Genomic DNA, 18,603 nt, shown 5'->3' with positions numbered 1-18,603 from the left:
TCCCCTGATTCAGCCCAAAAGTAACCTGTTAAATGAGTACACAGACATTGTGGGCGAGTAATGAACAGGGAACAAGTTAAACCTGGATGTAAGAAATGCCTTAAGGTAGAAATGCTATATTCACCTGCGGATGACGGACGCCTCGTCACGCACCGCCAAAACCCCGTCCGGCCAAAGAGTAGCCTCCTCTGCTGGCTGCACTGATATGTCAGATAAATTATTGGTTGTCATAGAGTCTCAATAATAAGGACTAAATAACTGTTATGATTGAATATTAACTTATAGATCAGTGTTTGTTTACTTTATCTGTGCTTACAATGTAAAGGTCGGGCATTATAATGAACCACTCGTGGTTTTACAGCAAGAGCTGTGGAAGGAGCTGCGGCTTGAAATGCAACAAGTTCTGAACTTTAGATACTTTAGGAAGAACTAAAGAATCTCTTGTGTATGTAACATGTGCGGCCAGAGCCAGGCCCTGCAAGTTGAACTAGTTTTAGGGAGATGAACGGATGTTACAGCAATAAAAATATCTATCTCAACACATGATAATGTTCCAATCTTTCAGGTTAGAAGAAACCAGAAATTCTTGAACCAACCCCAGCTGAAATTGTGGCCGCGATTACTTAACGAACATCAAGGTAAAGACAAGAGTTGTTACTTGAGCTGATATAATGTGAACAGGAAAGCACTGAAGTATGTGGATGCAGTTACCTTTCTTATGTACCTCCAGAGGAGTCCACTTTGTTGTACACTTCCTGAAACTAAATAAACAACTGTACACCCTGATCTCTCTTTTTACACAATCTGTTGTTGTTTAAATGAAATCTTGTCCACGTGCATCTACCTAAAGCTTTACCTCTAGCCCTTTCTATACTAAGTTACTCTGTGAGCACTGGTAATTCACCTCCTTTTCAGAAGTTAATAAGATATGACATGTTCAACAGAATGTTTGCTTAAATATCTGTGTATGGTGAAATAATCCTTGCTAAGCTCCAAAGATAGTAAAGTAGAGATGTTGTTAAAAGCCTGTTAAATATTGGGTATTCATATTGTGTTACATTTGCATTTCGTAATTTTAAATCTCTTTACATCCAACAGAAAACAAGCTTTGAAAGCATGAAATGCTTTTGAATAACAGCAATTGTTCTGTAAATCTACAAATAATGGTCAGAAATAATGAACTTCAGTATTCAGGAAAACCTCAGCGCAGTCAGAGACGAACAGACCTGAACATAAACTGACAGATTCCGAAAGAGGCTGTGAAGGATAATTGAGTGGACGTAAGAGTAAGAGCTGTGCACCTCCACGTCACAGGACTGAGGAAATGACCTCTAGAAAAGTAAGGCAACAACATTGACAAACTACCTTCAGCTGTGATCATGAGATCGGTATAATGTGGTTACAGCAGTGCTTTGATTCCTAAAATGATAGCAGACCATCATTCAATGTTCTAGGTGTATTGTAAACTATTCCTGGCTATACCACAACAACCAGTGTAGAGCACAACTGAGTGGAGACAAACAACTAAAGTGTAAAAGAAAGAGGAGTTCTGCTGTCTAACATTTAGAGCACGGTCCCTATTGCACCAACGAGAAGGATTTATTTTTACCCACGAGTGTCAAAACCTGTTATCCAATCCAATCTCTTGCAAGGAAGCCTGTCCAATATTATGAGTGTGGCAAGTGTTTAGTGGCCATTGTACTTTATTTTTAAATTGGAAATCAAATGTTGTAAATGCCAACAAATGCAGGAAATGTGGGAATAATACAAGTGCTTTATCAACCATGCTGGCCCTTCAGGAAACACAGTCATGGGATGTAGACAAATATATACCCGACCCAGAGACACTAATCAAGAAAGAAGAATCATACACATGCAGCGACAGCTTTAGTTTCTCATCCATATTAAAGTGCCATCGGCAAACACACACAGGCGAAGAGCTGTTCAGATGCAGTGAATGTGTAAAGAGCTTTAGGCTGTTATCAACCCTGAAAAGACATCAGCGAATGCACACAGGGGAAAAACCATTCAAGTGTAATGAATGTGTGAAGAGTTTTAGTCAGTTATCAGATCTCCAAAGACATCAGCGAACGCATACAGGGGAAAAGCCATACCGCTGCAGTGAATGTTTGAAGAGCTTTAGTCAGTTATCACATCTCTACAGACATCAGAAAACACACGCAGGAGAAAAAACATACAACTGCAGCGAATGTGAGAAGAGTTTTAGTTGGTTATCACACCTCCAAGTACATCTGCGAACACACACTGGGGAAAAGCCATTCAGGTGCAGTGAATGTGTGAAGAGCTTTAGGCTGTTATCAGATCTCCAAAGACATCAGCGAAAGCACACAGAGGGAAAGTCTTACCATTGCTGTGAATGTGTGAAAAGCTTTAGTCAGTTATCACACCTCTACAAACATCAGAAAACACACACAGGGGAAGAAACATACAACTGCAGCGAATCTGAGAAGGGCTTTAGTTGTTTATCACATCTCCAAGCACATCAGCAAAAACACACAGAAGAAAAGCCATTCAGATGCAGTGAATGTGTGAAGAGGTTCAGGCTGTTATCAACCCTGAAAAGACATCAGCGAACACACAGAGAGGAAAAACCATTCAAGTGCAATGAATGTGTGAAGAGCTTTAGTCAGGTATCAGATCTCCAAAGACATCAACGAATGCACACAGGGGAAAAACCATACCAGTGCAATGAATGTTTGAAGTGCTTTAGTCAGTTATCACACCTCTACAGACATCAGAAGACACACACAGGGGAAAAAACATACAACTGCAGCGAATGTGAAAAGAGCTTTAGATGGTTATCACACCTCCAAACACATCAGCGATCACACACTGGGGAAAAGCCTTTCGGGTGTATTAAATGTGTGAAGAGGTTTAGTCGATCGCCAGACCTGCAAAGACATCAGCGAACACACTATGAGGAAAAACCATACCGTTGCAGTGAATGTGGGAAGAGCTTTAGGCAGTTATCAATCCTACACGGACATCAGCGAACACACACTGGGGAAAAACCATACCATTGCAGTGAATGTTTGAAAAGCTTTAGTCAGTTATCAATCCTACGCGTACATCAGCGAACACACACTGGGGAAAAACCATACCATTGCAGTGAATGTGTGAAAAGCTTTAGGCAGTTATCAGCCCTCCAAGTACATCAACAAACACACACAGGGGAAAAACCATACCACTGCAGTGAATGTGAAAAGAGTTTTGGTCAATTATCAATCTTACAAAGACATCAGCGAACACACACAGGGGAAAAGCCATACCACTGCAATGAATGTGTGAAGAGCTTTAGTCAATTATCAATCCTTCAAGTACATCAGCGAACACACACAGGATTAAAACCATACCACTGCAGCGAATGCGTGAAGAGCTTTAGACAGTTATCACAGCTCCAAAGACATCAGCGAACACACACAGGGGAAAAGCCATACCATTGCAGCGAATGTGTCAAGAGCTTTAGTCGGTTATCACACCTTCAAGCGCATCAGCAAACACACACAGGGTTAAAACCATACCACTGCAGTAAATGTGAAAAAAGCTTTAGTTGGTTATTACACCTCCACAGACATCAGCGAACACACACAGGGGAAAAACCATTCAAGTGCAGTGAATGTGTAAAGTGCTTTAATCAATTATCAGACCTACAAAGACATCAACGAACACACACTGGGGAAAAACCATTCAGGTGCAGTGAATGTGTGAAGAGCTTTAGTCAGTTATCGGACCTACAAAGACATCAACGAACACACAGAGGGTAAAAATCATTCAAGTGAAGCGGATGTGTGAAGAACTTTTTTTTTATAAATCTTTTTATTGTTTTAAAAACAAGGAAAAGGAATAGACATATCTGGTGTCATACATTCAAACATAATAATACGGCGAATCGGTACAAAAAACAGGATAAACACGAAGCAATAAAGGAGTAGCTGAGATGCCTGCGCTAATAATTACTAAACACGATTTACGACTTTTCAATCTACAACCCAACTCAGGCGTAAATCCTCAGAACCCACCCACCCATGGAATCAGGACAGTAAAAGAAGCACGTTCACCAGATACTAGAATTTAGACAAGTACAGGATAATTACCAATATTTTTGAAGAGAAACTGAAAGAGAGAGTGGAAAAAAGGAAACCATAAGAACAAAAGCTAAAACAAAACAAAACAATAGGCCCATCCCCCACCCTGCACCCCTGCATATGGCTATCGCCTAACCCCAACTAGCAGTGTGCCTGTCGCCCCAACTAACTAATTTCTAAAAGTAGAAAAGAAAACGGAGGAGGAGAGTTTCATACAGGCTCCCGGTCTCCCTTCCCCCCGCCCGTAACGAACAACCCCTGTAGAAACCCAAAAATTAACCAGAAGTTATAGACAGAGTTAAACAGGGGAGACGTTAAACACCGCTCAACCTCCCACAAACATTATGGTAACGGATCCGTGTCCTCTAAAGCCCCAAAATCAGACCCAGGCAAACAATCTAATCCTTGGTCCTTCCGATCCCTCATGCGAACTCTGTCTGACAACACCATCACAATCCCAGGAAAATCAAAGTTCGAAAGGAGTTCAATAAAGATCAGTCTGGGACAAGTCAAAAGCGATGAGTCTTTGCAAACCTCAGCCACACATATGATCTCCCTCACCAACATTAAGTCCAGATGTTGTTTCCTCCGTAGATGTAGGAAAACCGCTAGGGAGGGAAAAGACGTCGTTGCCTTACGATAGTCACTAATGGAAGTCCCCAGGAGAGAAAAACCAAGTAGTTCAATCTCAATCGGTAGCGATGGTGATTGCTGCGATACTGTCAAAGAACTAAGTCCGCAAGTACTCTGCTCTCTAGCCAAGGGCATCAACACTTCTTCCAGCACGGGGACCTCATCCTCCAGTACTATGTACCTCGTGGGAAATTCAGGTCGTTGTAGTTCTTGCGATAACTCAGGGTCTGGACTCGGGCGCCCAGTTTCGATGATACCGGCGATCATTTTGTGAACAATGGCTCCCAGATGTGAATGAAGTGCCCCGATGGCGGCCAATATGGCCTTCAATGACGGTTCACAATTCGGCCGACCCATCTCCGCTCTGTCGATTTCAATCATAGGCGTGTTCCCCGGAGAGCCTGGTTTCTCCGGGGGAATAAGCAAGAGCGGAGAGGACAGCATCGGAGGGTGCATCATCGGACAAACAGCCTCAGTGTGTGTCCCGCTACTGCAAGCAAGGGCCCCAACCCAGCAGACCCCGGGGGCGGCAAACCGGGGAGCCGGGATGGGGACACCCCCCCACAGCCACAGACAAAAATTGACACCACTCCTTCAATAACAATCAGGCCAATCGACCGCCATCAGAATCGGGCCAGGATAACCTCCACTGCGAGAGACCGGGCCCTGTCTGAGTCCCACGGCCGATGTTGTTCAACTGTAACCCGGCTGGGCCAGTACTTGAGGCCCTGGCTCACACGCCGGGTTAGGCCGAGATCAAAAACACGACACAACTCCGTCAATCAAGGTGATAAAGTTCCCGGGATTGCCCCATCATACTCAGCAACGGTTCATCTACATGTAGGTCGGCCGTACGATCAGGATATATGACAGGATTATCTGGCTGAAGACGGAGGTCGGCGGAGCCGGGAGCCTAAGTGGCCATCTTGGTTGCTAGCGTAGCTCCTCCTCCGTGTGAAGAGCTTTAGTTACTTATCAGAGCAACAAAGACATCACCGAACACACACGGGAAAAACTATTCAAATGAAGGGAATGTGCAAAATTCTTTATTCAATTGTATGAGCTACAAAAACATAATTGAACACACACTAGGGAAAAACCATACGACTGCAGTGAATGTGCGAAGAGCTTTAGTTGGTTATCACACCCCCAAAGGCATCAGCGAACACCCACATGGGATAAAACATACAACTCTTGTTAATGTGTGAAGAGCTTTTGTCAATGACCAGCCCTACAGAGATATCTGAGAACACACACATGGGAAAACCATACAATTGCAGTGAATGTATGAGAGCTTTAGTTGATTATTATACATCCTAAGACATCAGCAAACTAACACAGGGTTAAAACCATACCATTACAGTGAATTTGTGAAGAGCTCTAGTCAATCTTCAGAGTTCAAAAGACATCAGACACACACCGGGGGGAAACCATTCAAGTCCAGTTAGTAAGAGAAGAGCTTTAGTTGGTTACTAAGCCTACAATAAATCAGCGAAGTACAGAAGATGATGAAGTTACAATTATGTGGGGCATTCAAATGCCGGAGGATATTAAGTAGAAGATAGACACCCCGACTAGCAGAATGGAAGCAACACAGATATTTGTAGAATAATCATGTCTACTCAGCGATTGATCATTTAATTTCTCTACAGATAAGAAAAATAAATGAAGTTGCAGGTAACACATTAAGACATTAGCAGAGTGCAGACCAAAAGAAAAGGAATAGTGTTGTTTTTTACTTTGGTAAAGTAGAGGTATAAAGAACAACGTCCACACACACCTGTTCATGCTACTTTTAAAATCAACACTATGTACAGGGCTTGGACTAACGAGGGGAAAACATATACCTTCTCTCTATTTATCTACTCCTCGCTTAAGTGAATCAAATCTGGGGCAAGGTGAGGAGTTTTCTATTAGTCCCTGTGATCTTCATTATTGAGAGAGTGGGGTATCAATTTTACTGATTTTTTTCGGTTGGGTCTTCCATACAATAGCGGGTTGCAATATAAATTGCCGCATTTGGTCAATTAAACATCTCTTCACATATATGGCCTGTTTATATCGGAGACAACTGTCAACAATTTTTGCTGTGATCTCCATGCCCACTTGTTGCACTAGTCCCATTCTGTCTAAATTTTCGCCTTAGGGTGGTATATGATTCATACTCAGCATTTAATTATGTCATTAATATGTATTAGAGGTACTTCTATTTATACATATTTCTTATATACAATTTTAACAGTACATTCACATGGCCAATCCTTGATGATGCTCCCTTGCGTTTCTTAATACATCAACCATTTTTCTGATTGAACTTATACATTAAAGTTCACGGTGAGTGGCTTATTCAATCGTACATAGTGTCTTTTGCGACCATAATACCACTCATTGGCATGAATACATCTTCAAATGTTGTTTTCTCCAATAGGGTCAATACCATATGGTTACCTATAAGTTAGTGACCATTTTTTGATAAATATTTATATTTATAAATGCATCCTCCAAAAAACTCGTCAATGAATGACCACCTTGATTTGGAAACGTAAGGATTGTACCTCATACTCTGTTGCTTTGTGTTTCTTTCTCTTCTCCTTCTGGATTTTCTCTTCTTATCTTTAATCCTGCATTTTTTTCTTCAGTTTTATTTATTGACATTTCGTATAAAGACTGGACATGTGATAAATTTGAACCTCAGCTTTTTAAATCTTTTGTTATATAGGCTGGCTAATAGCAGCCAAGATTGATTACATGCTTGTATTTTTTTTGTGGTCAATTATACATGCAAACATGCTCTAAACTGTATATATATATTTATTGATGTGTGAACCTGGTGACATTATCATTACGTGTTGTGTCTCTTTTTTTAGTGGGTCTTTACATGTCAAGATATGTACACATACATTAGGTATGTTTTAATGAAACATTTCTAATTGTTTGATGTACATTAGGCTTTCTCCATCCTATGCTGTATTTGTTATGTGTATATTTTTATGCATGTCTTTTTGCACAATCATTATATGTAATCAATGTTTTTATGGTTGTTTCAGCCCTGACGAAGTTCCGCCATAGGAACGAAACGCGTTGGCTGCTTGTTTTACTTGGTATAATTACCACAATAAAGAAGATAACCATTTGGACTTAAAACACCTTCTTTGAAATATTCTTTTGAGTGCGCCTTCGGTCATTTGTCAAAAATATTTTCAACTAACTTCAGGGATTAGTGCTAAAACCTATAATCCCAACACACTCGAACTGATTTAACTTGCAGTCACTGGAGAATGTTCATAGTTAATTGTGGGCTTTAGGTGCTTTCTGCAACATTGATGGTGTCACTGCTGAAACCAGAGAACAGAGTCCAAAAACATGAGAAGTGAAAGTAGGACATTGTGATCTCCAACTCTCTGGGTTCGTGCTTGCAGTGCACACGTACCTCCCAAGGTCTGACACAGGAGAAGCGATGCTCATTTCCATCATCACATGCATCTGTAAATGCACCCACCATTGTGGCTTTTCCACAGTGATGTTCAACAGCTGGATCCTTGGGGGGTTGGACCGCTCACCACTGACTATCTAAATAATTCATTGTTTGATTAATTGCATGTAAACATATTTTTGAGTTCCTTATTTGCATATAATCATTTGACCAAATCCTAACTGTGTCATGGATAGAATTAGTGCATTATGGCAAAATTATTGATATGAGAAAAAGATGTTAAAATGTTTACTTCTAATGAGGTTTATTAAGGTTTGACAATTAAGTAAAGATTAAATATTGAGAACTAAAGAATTCCAGCTCCTAGAAGCTAGAATCCACAAGTATTGACTCTCTGTTATGCATTTCTGCAACCTTGACACTTGGAAAGAAATCTGGATTCAGAAGAAAAGGAATACAAATGATATTCAGGTTTGTGTGTACGAGCTAAAAAGAATCCTCTTTTTATAAATTTTGCAGATAAATGCAAGAACTTAAATAGCATATGCTGCCTCGTGAGCAGAGTGAAAGTTTCTGATGCATTTTAGCCTTTCTCAGACCAGAAATAGGATTAACCGTAGCATTGAGAATCATCCGAAATTTGCTTTTATGTTGCTGGAGCCACCAAATACAGAGTTCTCATAACCCAGCTTTGGATAGAGGAAGGAGTTCACCGATTAAATATTCATTTTTTTTTAACATCACTTTTATTGCATCACCAAGATAAATGTACAGGCATTAGAATTAAAATAATAATTCAACCTAAACAAGAAATAACATTTTCCATTGTTCCCCATTCTGGGAGGCCCGCCCCCTCCTCAGGCGCAGCTCGGCCTCCGTCCACTAATAGTCCTTGTGATTCCTTACATTGCCCGACACTATTAGTACCAAAGTAATGATGGGTTGCGTTTGTGATTTTCGACCCTCCCCCAACCCAAAATTTTCGATCCCCAACAGCCCGCCAATTCCAACAACTTGCCCCCCCCCCGTGGTCGTGCTGTGCTGAATCACTGTCGAAAGAACGTCTGTTGTGGCGTAGGAAGTACATACATTCACTAAGGTGTGTCCCCCGGTATGGCGACAGGGTTAGCAGTACCCAGCTCCTCCACTTCCTCCCGCTCCTCGTCGGCTGTGTCTCGGAGCGCCTGCACCATCATTTCCCACGCAGTCACCCTCTCCATAGCCTTCTCATCATTCATTCTCCAGGCCACCTGGTACCTCAAGGTGCTCTCACATGCCGCCCACCGCAGGCATTCCCCGTACCATCTCTTGTACGTGGGCCCTGTCCTCGATTTCCAATTTCTCGTTATCTCCCGCTTAGCCAGAATTAGCCCTAAGTCTATAAATTTGCTGGTAGTCTTATTTCTAGGCGTGTGTGGAAACCAATGGAGGACCCCCACTGCTTTCGTATACTGAATGTCCCTATCTGTTGCACTGTTGAGGGTCCTCCCAATCTCCTGCCAGTAGTCCCCCAGGGAGGGGCAATCCCATAACATGTGACCCAAGTCCTCACCAACTGTATTGCACCTGGGGCAAGCAGCTTGTTCCACCCCAAAATATTGTCGTATTTTCCCCGGCGTGAGGTATGCCCTGTGAATGACGTAAAAGTGAATCAACTGAAACCTGGCGTTTCTCGAGCTTTTCCGTGCTCGCCTCAGCAACTGGCCCCAGGTCGTATCCGGGATCTCCAGTTGGAGGTCCAACTCCCATTTGGCCTTCAGAGCCGCTAGAGGCTGTAGGGTCTCCCGCAGCATCCTGGAGTATAAGCAGGTGACGGCCTTAAAGGTCCCTGCTGCCATCATCGTGTATTGACATGCCATAGAAACGCCCGGTTCCTGCAAGCCTTCCCCCCAGTGAGCCTGCATGGCGCCCGTGACCGCCGCGTGCAACAAGTAGTGCCCCGCGGTAGGTCGAACCGCTCCTGCAATTCCTGAAACGGCAACAGTACCCCATCCTCATATAAGTCGCCCAGCATGTGTATCCCCGCCTCTTCCCACCCCAGCAAGCGCGACCAGTCCCCTCCGTGAGGGAGGGCCGTAACCATCCCCAACGGGATTTCAGGAGCGTACATAAGGCGGACCCCCGCTCGTTTACTTGCCCTGTTCCAGCAGAGTCGGAACGTCTGCTCCTCAACCGTCAGGTCCCCAACCATGAGCTTCTGGTGCAATGTGATATACGCCAACACGTGTCTCGGGGTACCTTCCGCTCTCGCTTCCTCAGGGCCTCTATACACTCTCGCGACCTCCTGAGTGAAGGCCTGCAACTGCGCCGCCAGATAACACCCTTCAAAATCAGGCACTGCCAACCCTCCTTCATCCTTGGGGCGTAGTAGAGTGTCCAGCGCTATACGCCTCCTCCCCGCGCCCCATAAGAACGCTATGACCAGAGATCTCAGGCATCAAAAAATAGAGCTCGGGATCCACACCGGGAGCGTCCTAAAGTAATACAACAGCCTGGGCAGGGCCACCATCTTAAGCAGGGAGATCCTACCAGCCAGGGACAGCGGCAGTGTAGACCAGAAATCCATGCTCCCTCGCAGAGCATTAATACAACGGGTGATGTTACCTTCCAGCAGATCCGCCGGAGTATGATAGATATAAACTCCCAGATAATGCAAACAGCACGGTTCCCACTGGAGTTCCTGCGCCGTGAGTGGGCACGGTTCTCCTGATCGCAGAGGGAATAAACAGGACTTAGGCCAGTTGACCCTCAGGCCCGATAACCGGCCAAACCGCTCCAGCAGCCGTCTCGCCCCCAAAAGCTCTGAGCCCGCGTTTGCCAAGAACATCAGCAGATCATCTGCGTATAATGAAATGAGATGTGGCCTGTCCCTATACGATAATCCGGCGTAGTGGCGGCCCGATCTGGCCTCCACAGCGAAGGGTTCCATCGCCAGGGCAAACAAGAGAGGAGATAGGGAGCACCCCTGCCTAGTGCCTCGCCGGACGGGGTATTGCCTCGAGACCAGAGTGCCCACCCGGACTCTAGCTACCGCGTCAGTGTACAGGACCTTGGTCCAGTTATGTAGCCGTCTCCCAGCCCGAAACGCCGCATCACCTCCTACAAGTACCCCCATTCAAGACTGTCGAAGGCCTTCTCTATGTCAATAGAGAGAACAAATGGAGAGACGGCGCCCGGCCAGTCTGCCCCCATTAATCTCGTAAGCCTTCGGATATTGTGGGTGGTGTTGCGTGTCGGGATAAAGCCGCACTGGTCCTTATGAACAAGGCCAGTCATGTGCACTAGCAGCCTATTGGCAAGGATTTTACTCAGGATCTTGTAGTCCGTTGTCAGCATGGACAACGGACGGTAGGAGGATAAAGCCGCTCCCTCTCTGCCCGGTTTTAAGAGCGGGATCATGATGGCTTCACACATGGAGCCCGGGAGCCGCCCCCTTGATTGTGCCTCGTTGTAGACTGCTCGCAGCCGGGGAGCAAGGTACTCCAGATATTTACCATAAAACTCAATCGGGAGGTCGTCGAGACCCGGGGTCTTATTTCTGGCCATTTGTTTAACTGCACACCCTATCTCCCCGATCGTAATGGGCCGACCCAGCTCCTCTGCCTCTGAGTCTTCCACCCTCAGCAGTTGTAAACCGTCCAAGAAATCGCCCAGCTCATCCATCCCCCCTGTTTCTCCACTCCTGTAGAGGTCCGCATAATACGCCCGAAACTTGTTCAGTATCCCGGTTTGGGTATGGCAGGGCTCCTCCCCTGTCTCCTGGATCATCATGATCGGCATACCCCTCCTGACTGGGTTGGCAAGCCACGCCAACATAGACCCCGCCTTATCGCCTTCCGCATGCGCCCTCGTCATGTACGCTTTATGATCAAAGCTGCGCAGCCGTTCCAGTTCCATTGCCAGCCCCTCCCTGGCCCCACTAAGCCCCTCCTGCAACTCAGGGTGATTCGGGCGACCTTTCTCCAAATCCCTCAACCGCGTCTCCGCCTTATCCAAATCATCCATCAAAGTCTTGCGAGCCCCAGCCGTGTGTCCAATACAGTGCCCTCGCACCACCACCTTAAACGCATCCCACTCCACCGCCCTCGTGGAGGCGGAGCCACTGTTCTCCTCAAAATAACACTCTATACAGTCTCCAAGGGCCTCCCTGAACAACAAGTCATCCAGGGTGTCGGGTTGCAGGCGCCATGTTGGTACGCAGCTAACGTCCACCATCCAGTTCAGGGATAACAACAAAGGGTTGTGGTCCGACATCGTCCGAGCCAAATATTCCGCCCCCCCCACCGCAGAAAGTACATACGATGAACACAAAAACGCGTCCAGCCTAACATGTAGATCATGCAACTGCGAGTGAAAGGAGTAGTCCCTAGTAGTGGGGTGCAACGCTCTCCATGCATCTGTGAGGGCCCAACTCTCCTGCCATTCCAGCCTGCGCTTGGCCACCCTATGTGCTGGGGATGCGCGCAGCGGGGGATGGGACCTATCCATAACCACGTCCTCCACCGAATTGAAATCCCCCCCCCAGGAGCACCGGCCCCGCCAAATAGCCCGCCAGTTTACCCGAGAGTGTGGACAAAAATGCGGGCAGATCCACATTGGGAGCGTACACACTGCAGAGAGACACTATCCTGCCTCTCAGCCTCCCCTCCACCGCCACATATCTGCCCTCAGGGTCCACTAATGTTTTAGTAACCTGGAAGGGAACCCCCGCTCGTATCCAAATTAGCGCCCCCCTTGCAAAAGCTGAGAACGTCGTGTTGAACAGCTGCCCCCTCCATCGCCTCTGCAGCGCAATCCCTTCTTGCTTATTAAGATGTGTTTCTTGCAGGAACGCTATGTGCACCCCCCTACGCTTGAGGTACGCCTGAACTTTATGCCTACGTGTCATGGTCTGCATACCCCGCACATTCCAGGACACATATTTCAATGCCCCGGTACTAGCCATTCCCCTTCGCCCATCCAGACCGAACAATAGAAATCATTGATCTTGCACGCTCCTCGACCACGGACTGTCCCCCCCCACCCTCTCCAAACAGGAAACCAAACCCCCCATCCAACAACAACACCCAGAGCAACCCCAACTGCTCTCAATTCCCACCCCCCCAGGACAGGCCCCCCCGCAAATGGAAGTACCCCCATCCAAACCAACACTCCCAACCACCCCTCAATGAAAGGCAGTAATGTTCGCAGTCTCCACTGCGATTACCTTAAGGGCCAGTAGGGCGCGGATCAATGCGAAAGGTTCGTGAAAGCAAATCAGTCCCGCACACTCCGCCCCACAATCCCCACATCATAGCGCCCCGAAACCTCAAGCAACAGTGTTCCGCTGCCACGGGCCCAACGCCCCGGTGTCCAACCAGCGAGTCCGCTCCACTAGTCCAGGTTAGCACGCCTCAAGGATCTCCTCCGAAGTCTGCGGCGTCACAATAGGGCCTCGGGCTCCACCAAATTCTGAGAGTCCCGTCTCTGAGCCCGTGCCTGGGTCCTCCGATTCCGTGGCCTTCCCGGACTGGCTCCTGGCATTGTTGGATAAGTTCACCACAGCCTGTAGGGCCGCCTGCCTCTCCGTCTCCGTCTGCGACACCGAAGGCCTGCCGGTCCTCCTGCGGTTCTTCCTGATCCGTTGAGATTTCCTAATCGGTTGTGTCACCTTAGCCTCCTCCTCTCTGGCCTTGGCGCCATCTGTTCCCGCTTTGTAGGTGTCCCACCAGGCCCAGGCGTCCGCCGAGGTTGTAAAGAAGAGTACTTTTTCATCCACCACTACTCGCAACTTCGCTGGGAAGAGCAGGGAGTACTTGATGCCTCTGTGTCTCAAACGTATAGTCTGGGAACATAGTGACCCTGTTGTTGTCCACTTGAAAGGGTCCTGCCTCCCTCGCTCTCTGCAATAACCAGTCTCTGTCCCTGTAATGGAGCAACTTGAACACCACTGGGCGAGGCGGGAGGCCCGGGGCCGGCGGACGCGCTGGAACCCTATGTGCTCGCTCCAGGTAGAAGAAGGGGGACAATCCCTCTGGCGCCACCTCAGTTCGTAACCAGTTGTCGAGATAGCCCACCATATCGTCTCCTTTGATTTTTTCCGGCAGGCCTACGAGGCGTACGTTGTTGCGCCTATTCCGGTTTTCCGCGTCCTCAGCCCTCCGTTCCAGCACCTTCAATCGATCCACCACATCCGCCATCTGCGCCTTCACCGCTGCATGGCTCGGGGCCAGTTCCTGAACCGTGATTTCCACGGACTTCACCCTGTCCTTGAGCTTATCGTGGTCAGCTTTCAGGAGGCCCAAGCCCGTCGCCACCTGGGCTATGTCCTGCTGCAAGGCGTCCTTTGTGGTGGCGATGGCCTCCAGGATACGGTCTTGCATACGCTGCAGCGCCGACTGGTCCCGATCCGCTCCTTCTGTGGCTTCGGTGTCGGTCGCACCATCCCCCTTCCCTTTCGGCTTCCCCATCTGGGCTGGAAAGAGTGGTGGCCTCCAAAGCTGCCTCTGCACCCGCTCCCCACTTTGCAGGGCCTCGCCCTCAGGAAAGTCCCCCTGTAGCAGTAGTGGGAAAGGCCCGCTGCGTTCCACGCCTTGAGCACCACTCTAAACTCTGGGGTCAAAGCCGCCTCTTGGGATTAGGGTCTCCGATGGGCCGTTGAGCCGTCTGGTGCCAGTCGTGCTCGGAGAACTGAGGTCATCGTTACTGGGCTGTCGCCATGTTGTCGCCGCCACTACCAAGGGTTCGGCTCCTCTCCACAGCTGGCAGCGCGTGAAAGGTCCACTCTAGATCCCCGAGGGAGGGTAGGAGCGTCCGCCTATACCTCTCATCGGAAAAGGGCAGCAGCCCATAAAGTGGCTCCGGGCCTGCGACTCCGACGTCTCCGTGCCTCAGGCCACCGCCGCCATCTTAGCTCGATGACTTCACGCCTGAGACCAACTTTCAGATCCAAATACCGGGCTGGGAACGACCTCGAGTCGACCGCCGTCGGCGCCGGACCCTCCGTGGCACCTTCCAGTACCGGATTATATCAGTTTCGTTGGGGTCCGATCAGGTATTCAGGATATTTTTCAGGATCGGGCGCGGAGCTCCGAGCTCACGCTGCCTACCACCTCGGCATCCAAGCCACGCCCCCCTCCGATTAAATATTCATGTGAGAAGAAAGAAAAGGAAACATCTTCAGTAGCCAAAGATGATATAAACAAATGCATTCCACTGAGTTCATTTTCACAAAGTGCCGAGTCCTTGCTTCTGTGCATCATCACAACCATTTTGTAGTGGTAGTTTGGGATGAGGTCACTTTCAGAACTTGGAAATGAAACTGTTAGTTGCTGTTAAAGACCAGACTGAGCACAGCACATCTATGCCGCCAGAGTTCTGTCGGTCCTGGCATGTTTTGCATTGAAGGTTTTGTGAACCAGTGAGAGTCAAGCGTCTCTGCACCTTTGACTAATGAGAGACCACTTCTCATGGATTCTTCTCCCTGATAATTCCTCACCTGTAGCATAATCCCAGGTGCGAGTCTGGATCAGGAACCTTCAGGGCTATCACATTGCCGGTAGGAGACGCTAGCATTGCATCAGTAGCAAAAGCAGCATCCAATGGCATCACCAAAGCATCCCAGCACAAGGTAATCGATTCCTTTTTTTGTGGTCCTAAGGCGCTGGTCCAGAGCTTACTCTCTCAAAGAGCCTTATGTTTTCCCACAGGCATTTTCCAACAAGTGGAGTATTGTGTCTCCTCCCTAGAGATCAGGGTTCAAAGACTGTAGGGACTGGGAAGGACTGATAACTTAAACAGATCCCCTCTTCGTCTACCTCTAGTGCTTCGATTCAGACCATGACTACTGGTCTTGTTACTCCTGCCAGAGCAAGCACCTGAAGGTCGTCAAGTAGCATGAGGCGAGGCGCTTCATAGTCTAGGCCAGGGATGAAGAGTGCAGTTGACACCGCTTCCAACCACACTACAGGTAAAAATTGAAAATTTCAAAGACAAACTCTAGCTCTAATGAAACCGGTGTTGGAATCAGGAGACTGTACGGTGTCAATTAACCTCCAGGATGTGTACTTCTACATACTGGTCCTGCATTTGCATCAGAGGTATCTGTGCTTTGTCGGGGGTTCTACGCAGTAGTAGTTTGCAGTGCTACCATTTGAGTTAACATCGGCACCTCAAGATTTCAGAGGGGATGGCAGTGGTTACAATCCATCTCTAACGGTCGGTACCCCTATTTTCCCAAACCTGATTGATTGGCTATTCAAAGTTGGATCTCCAGGGGCGGTATCTCCCCATCTACAGTCAAGTGTAGACCTACTGTTTGACCTGGGTTCTGGACGAAGGAGCCAAAACCCCACCTGACGCCCACAACTCCAGTTCATATGGTCAGTACTGGACACCGCTCTTCTCCAGGCCTTTCCTCTACCTCAAAGGACTGCAATGGTTCCTTCTCTCCAACACATCGTGAGAGTCACAGTTCTGAAGGTCCTCTGACTCACAGGTCCGATGGGTCTCTGCATTCTCCGAGTCCTGCATGTTCCTTGGCACATGTGAACCCTGCAGTGGTGCCTCTATGGGCAGTGGCTACAGTACGGGGGAGACTTGTCTGACTCTATCATAATCTCCCCAAGTGATGCAGCAGAAGTGGTTTGCCGATTATGAGTGGCGTCCGCTACAGGTATTAGCTTAGGATATCTTCACCTGGTGGGGTACTCCCCATGTGGATTTGTTTGCCTTTTTGGAAAATGCTCAATGCCAGCTGTTCTTTGCCCTTCAGTATCCCTTCATGGGGTGTTAAGGTGAAACGTTCAACTGCACTACACATTTCTCTTCATTTCTAGTGTTCTGTGGAAGATACACCAAGACCTGGTTTTAAGTAATTCTCATCGCCCTAGATTGGCCAAGGGGAGTGTGGTATAAAGACCTTCAGCGCTTCCCCAGATGTCCCCTTCTCAAGCTGCCATGCAGACTAGACCTCCTCTCCCAGTCGGAGAGAATGGTGCTGCATCCCATTTTCCGAGGCGTTCTCCTTCATGCCTGGAGATTCAGCAGGGACATCTAAACTCCTTGCAGCTGCCACCAGTGGTGGTGGACATCATCTTGTCAGCGTGTCAACCCTCCACTAAGTCCATCATAAGAAAAGGTTACTTACCTCCGGTAACAATCTTTCTGGTTTTTCTGGTCAGAATTTTTATTGACTCTTCCACCTCCACGTTTGGTTGATGTGTTATAGGGAGAGTTAATAAGATCCCAAATTCATCATCATATTAATTTTATTTTGGTTCGATTAACCATACAAGTGCACAGTGCAAACGACATTATACATACATAAAAAGATCATAAAAACAGATCACGTCCAGATATCAATGTACATGTAAAAAGGGAAAATAAAGAATCAGTCAATCAGACACTGCCACCAACTAAATTCCAAGACCAGAGACCAAAACCTCAATAAGAGACCTTAGAAAACTGCTCCTATAGGGGACGTTATGTCTCCCAAGTTGTATGTATTATTTCCATTCATTCATACATTTGGTCTTTGTTTCGAGTTTTAGAAACCGTAAAAAAATCATCAAACATTAAAAGCACATAAGTCAAATATATGCACGTTAAGGTCTGAATTGAATTAAAACGCTAATTAATTAACAATAAGTCTTAAGATAGAATGAATTACTATCTTGGTCCCCCTGGACATAATATCGAAATCAAATGCCATGTCAGCATAAGCCTAGTCTTCCTCATCCGAGAAGCCCTCTATTCTAGTCAATATAAATTGTCCATCCCTTATTCTAGGAACCCTTTCCTAAAACACCATTTGAAAAAGAGGAATCTAGATAATGCGAACTCTATTCAATGGTTGAAATTGTATTTCAGTATCTAGGGGCCTCTAGGTGGTTAGGGGTCCCTAAGTTCCTGCAGATCTGTACTATTCACATTTGTCTAACTCTTTTATATGATGGACAATAGTAAAGTACATGAGCTTCAGTTTCTTCTGCTGTTCCACAGAAGGGACAATTCCAATCGAATTCCCTCGACCAGGGGGGCAAGCCTTGCCTGAACTGCACATGCAACTTCCTGGCTAGTACTGGCTGGATCTCATCTAAGAAAGTCTCATATCTTTAAATGTCTTTAATCTGTACAAAATTCCTCGTCAGAATGACCTCTGTTGGGCCCTTCATAAGAGAGGACAGTCTGGAAGCCCTGTAGCAATCCACAGGTTTCTTCTTGGAAATTGCCAGGAAGGTTGTTAGAGGGTCATCCCATAACGAAACTAGTCCTATACTCATCAGGGTGTCCCTAAGATGAGAAAATAAGGGTAGGCGTTTTGTCCCTGGATTCCCAGTTCTTTTAGAGATTGTCTGTATGGGGTCTACTCTGGGGTCAACCAAATTCTCCTCCAGAAGGGAAGTCTTAAGGCAATGGTCTATGAAATGGGGCGCAGTCCTAGATCTAGTT

General features: G+C 46.9%; 1 protein-coding gene and 1 long non-coding RNA gene across 2 annotated transcripts; both read left to right on the top strand.

Moving 5' to 3' along the window:
* Nucleotides 1–1,219: 1,219 nt before the first annotated feature.
* LOC147736964 (uncharacterized) lies at nucleotides 1,220–7,883 on the top strand. Its single transcript, XR_015308309.1, has 2 exons — nucleotides 1,220–1,339; nucleotides 7,787–7,883. It is a non-coding gene; the product is annotated as an uncharacterized LOC147736964 (long non-coding RNA).
* On the top strand, nucleotides 1,751–7,883 carry LOC147736963 (uncharacterized). The gene has a single exon (XM_086954016.1). It carries the CDS (start codon nucleotides 1,785–1,787, stop codon nucleotides 3,783–3,785), a length of 2,001 nt encoding a protein of 666 aa, XP_086810142.1. The 5' UTR covers nucleotides 1,751–1,784; the 3' UTR covers nucleotides 3,786–7,883.
* Nucleotides 7,884–18,603: the final 10,720 nt, after the last annotated feature.

This window comes from Lissotriton vulgaris, chromosome 1_1, assembly GCF_964263255.1.
Source record: "Lissotriton vulgaris chromosome 1_1, aLisVul1.2, whole genome shotgun sequence".
NCBI lineage: Eukaryota > Metazoa > Chordata > Amphibia > Caudata > Salamandridae > Lissotriton > Lissotriton vulgaris.
This window is presented reverse-complemented; position numbering and strand designations above follow the sequence as displayed.

Coding starts and splice junctions, on each gene's coding strand:
- LOC147736963 (XM_086954016.1), top strand. CDS start 1,785: ATGCTGGCCCTTCAGGAAACACAGTCATGGGATGTAGACAAATATATA.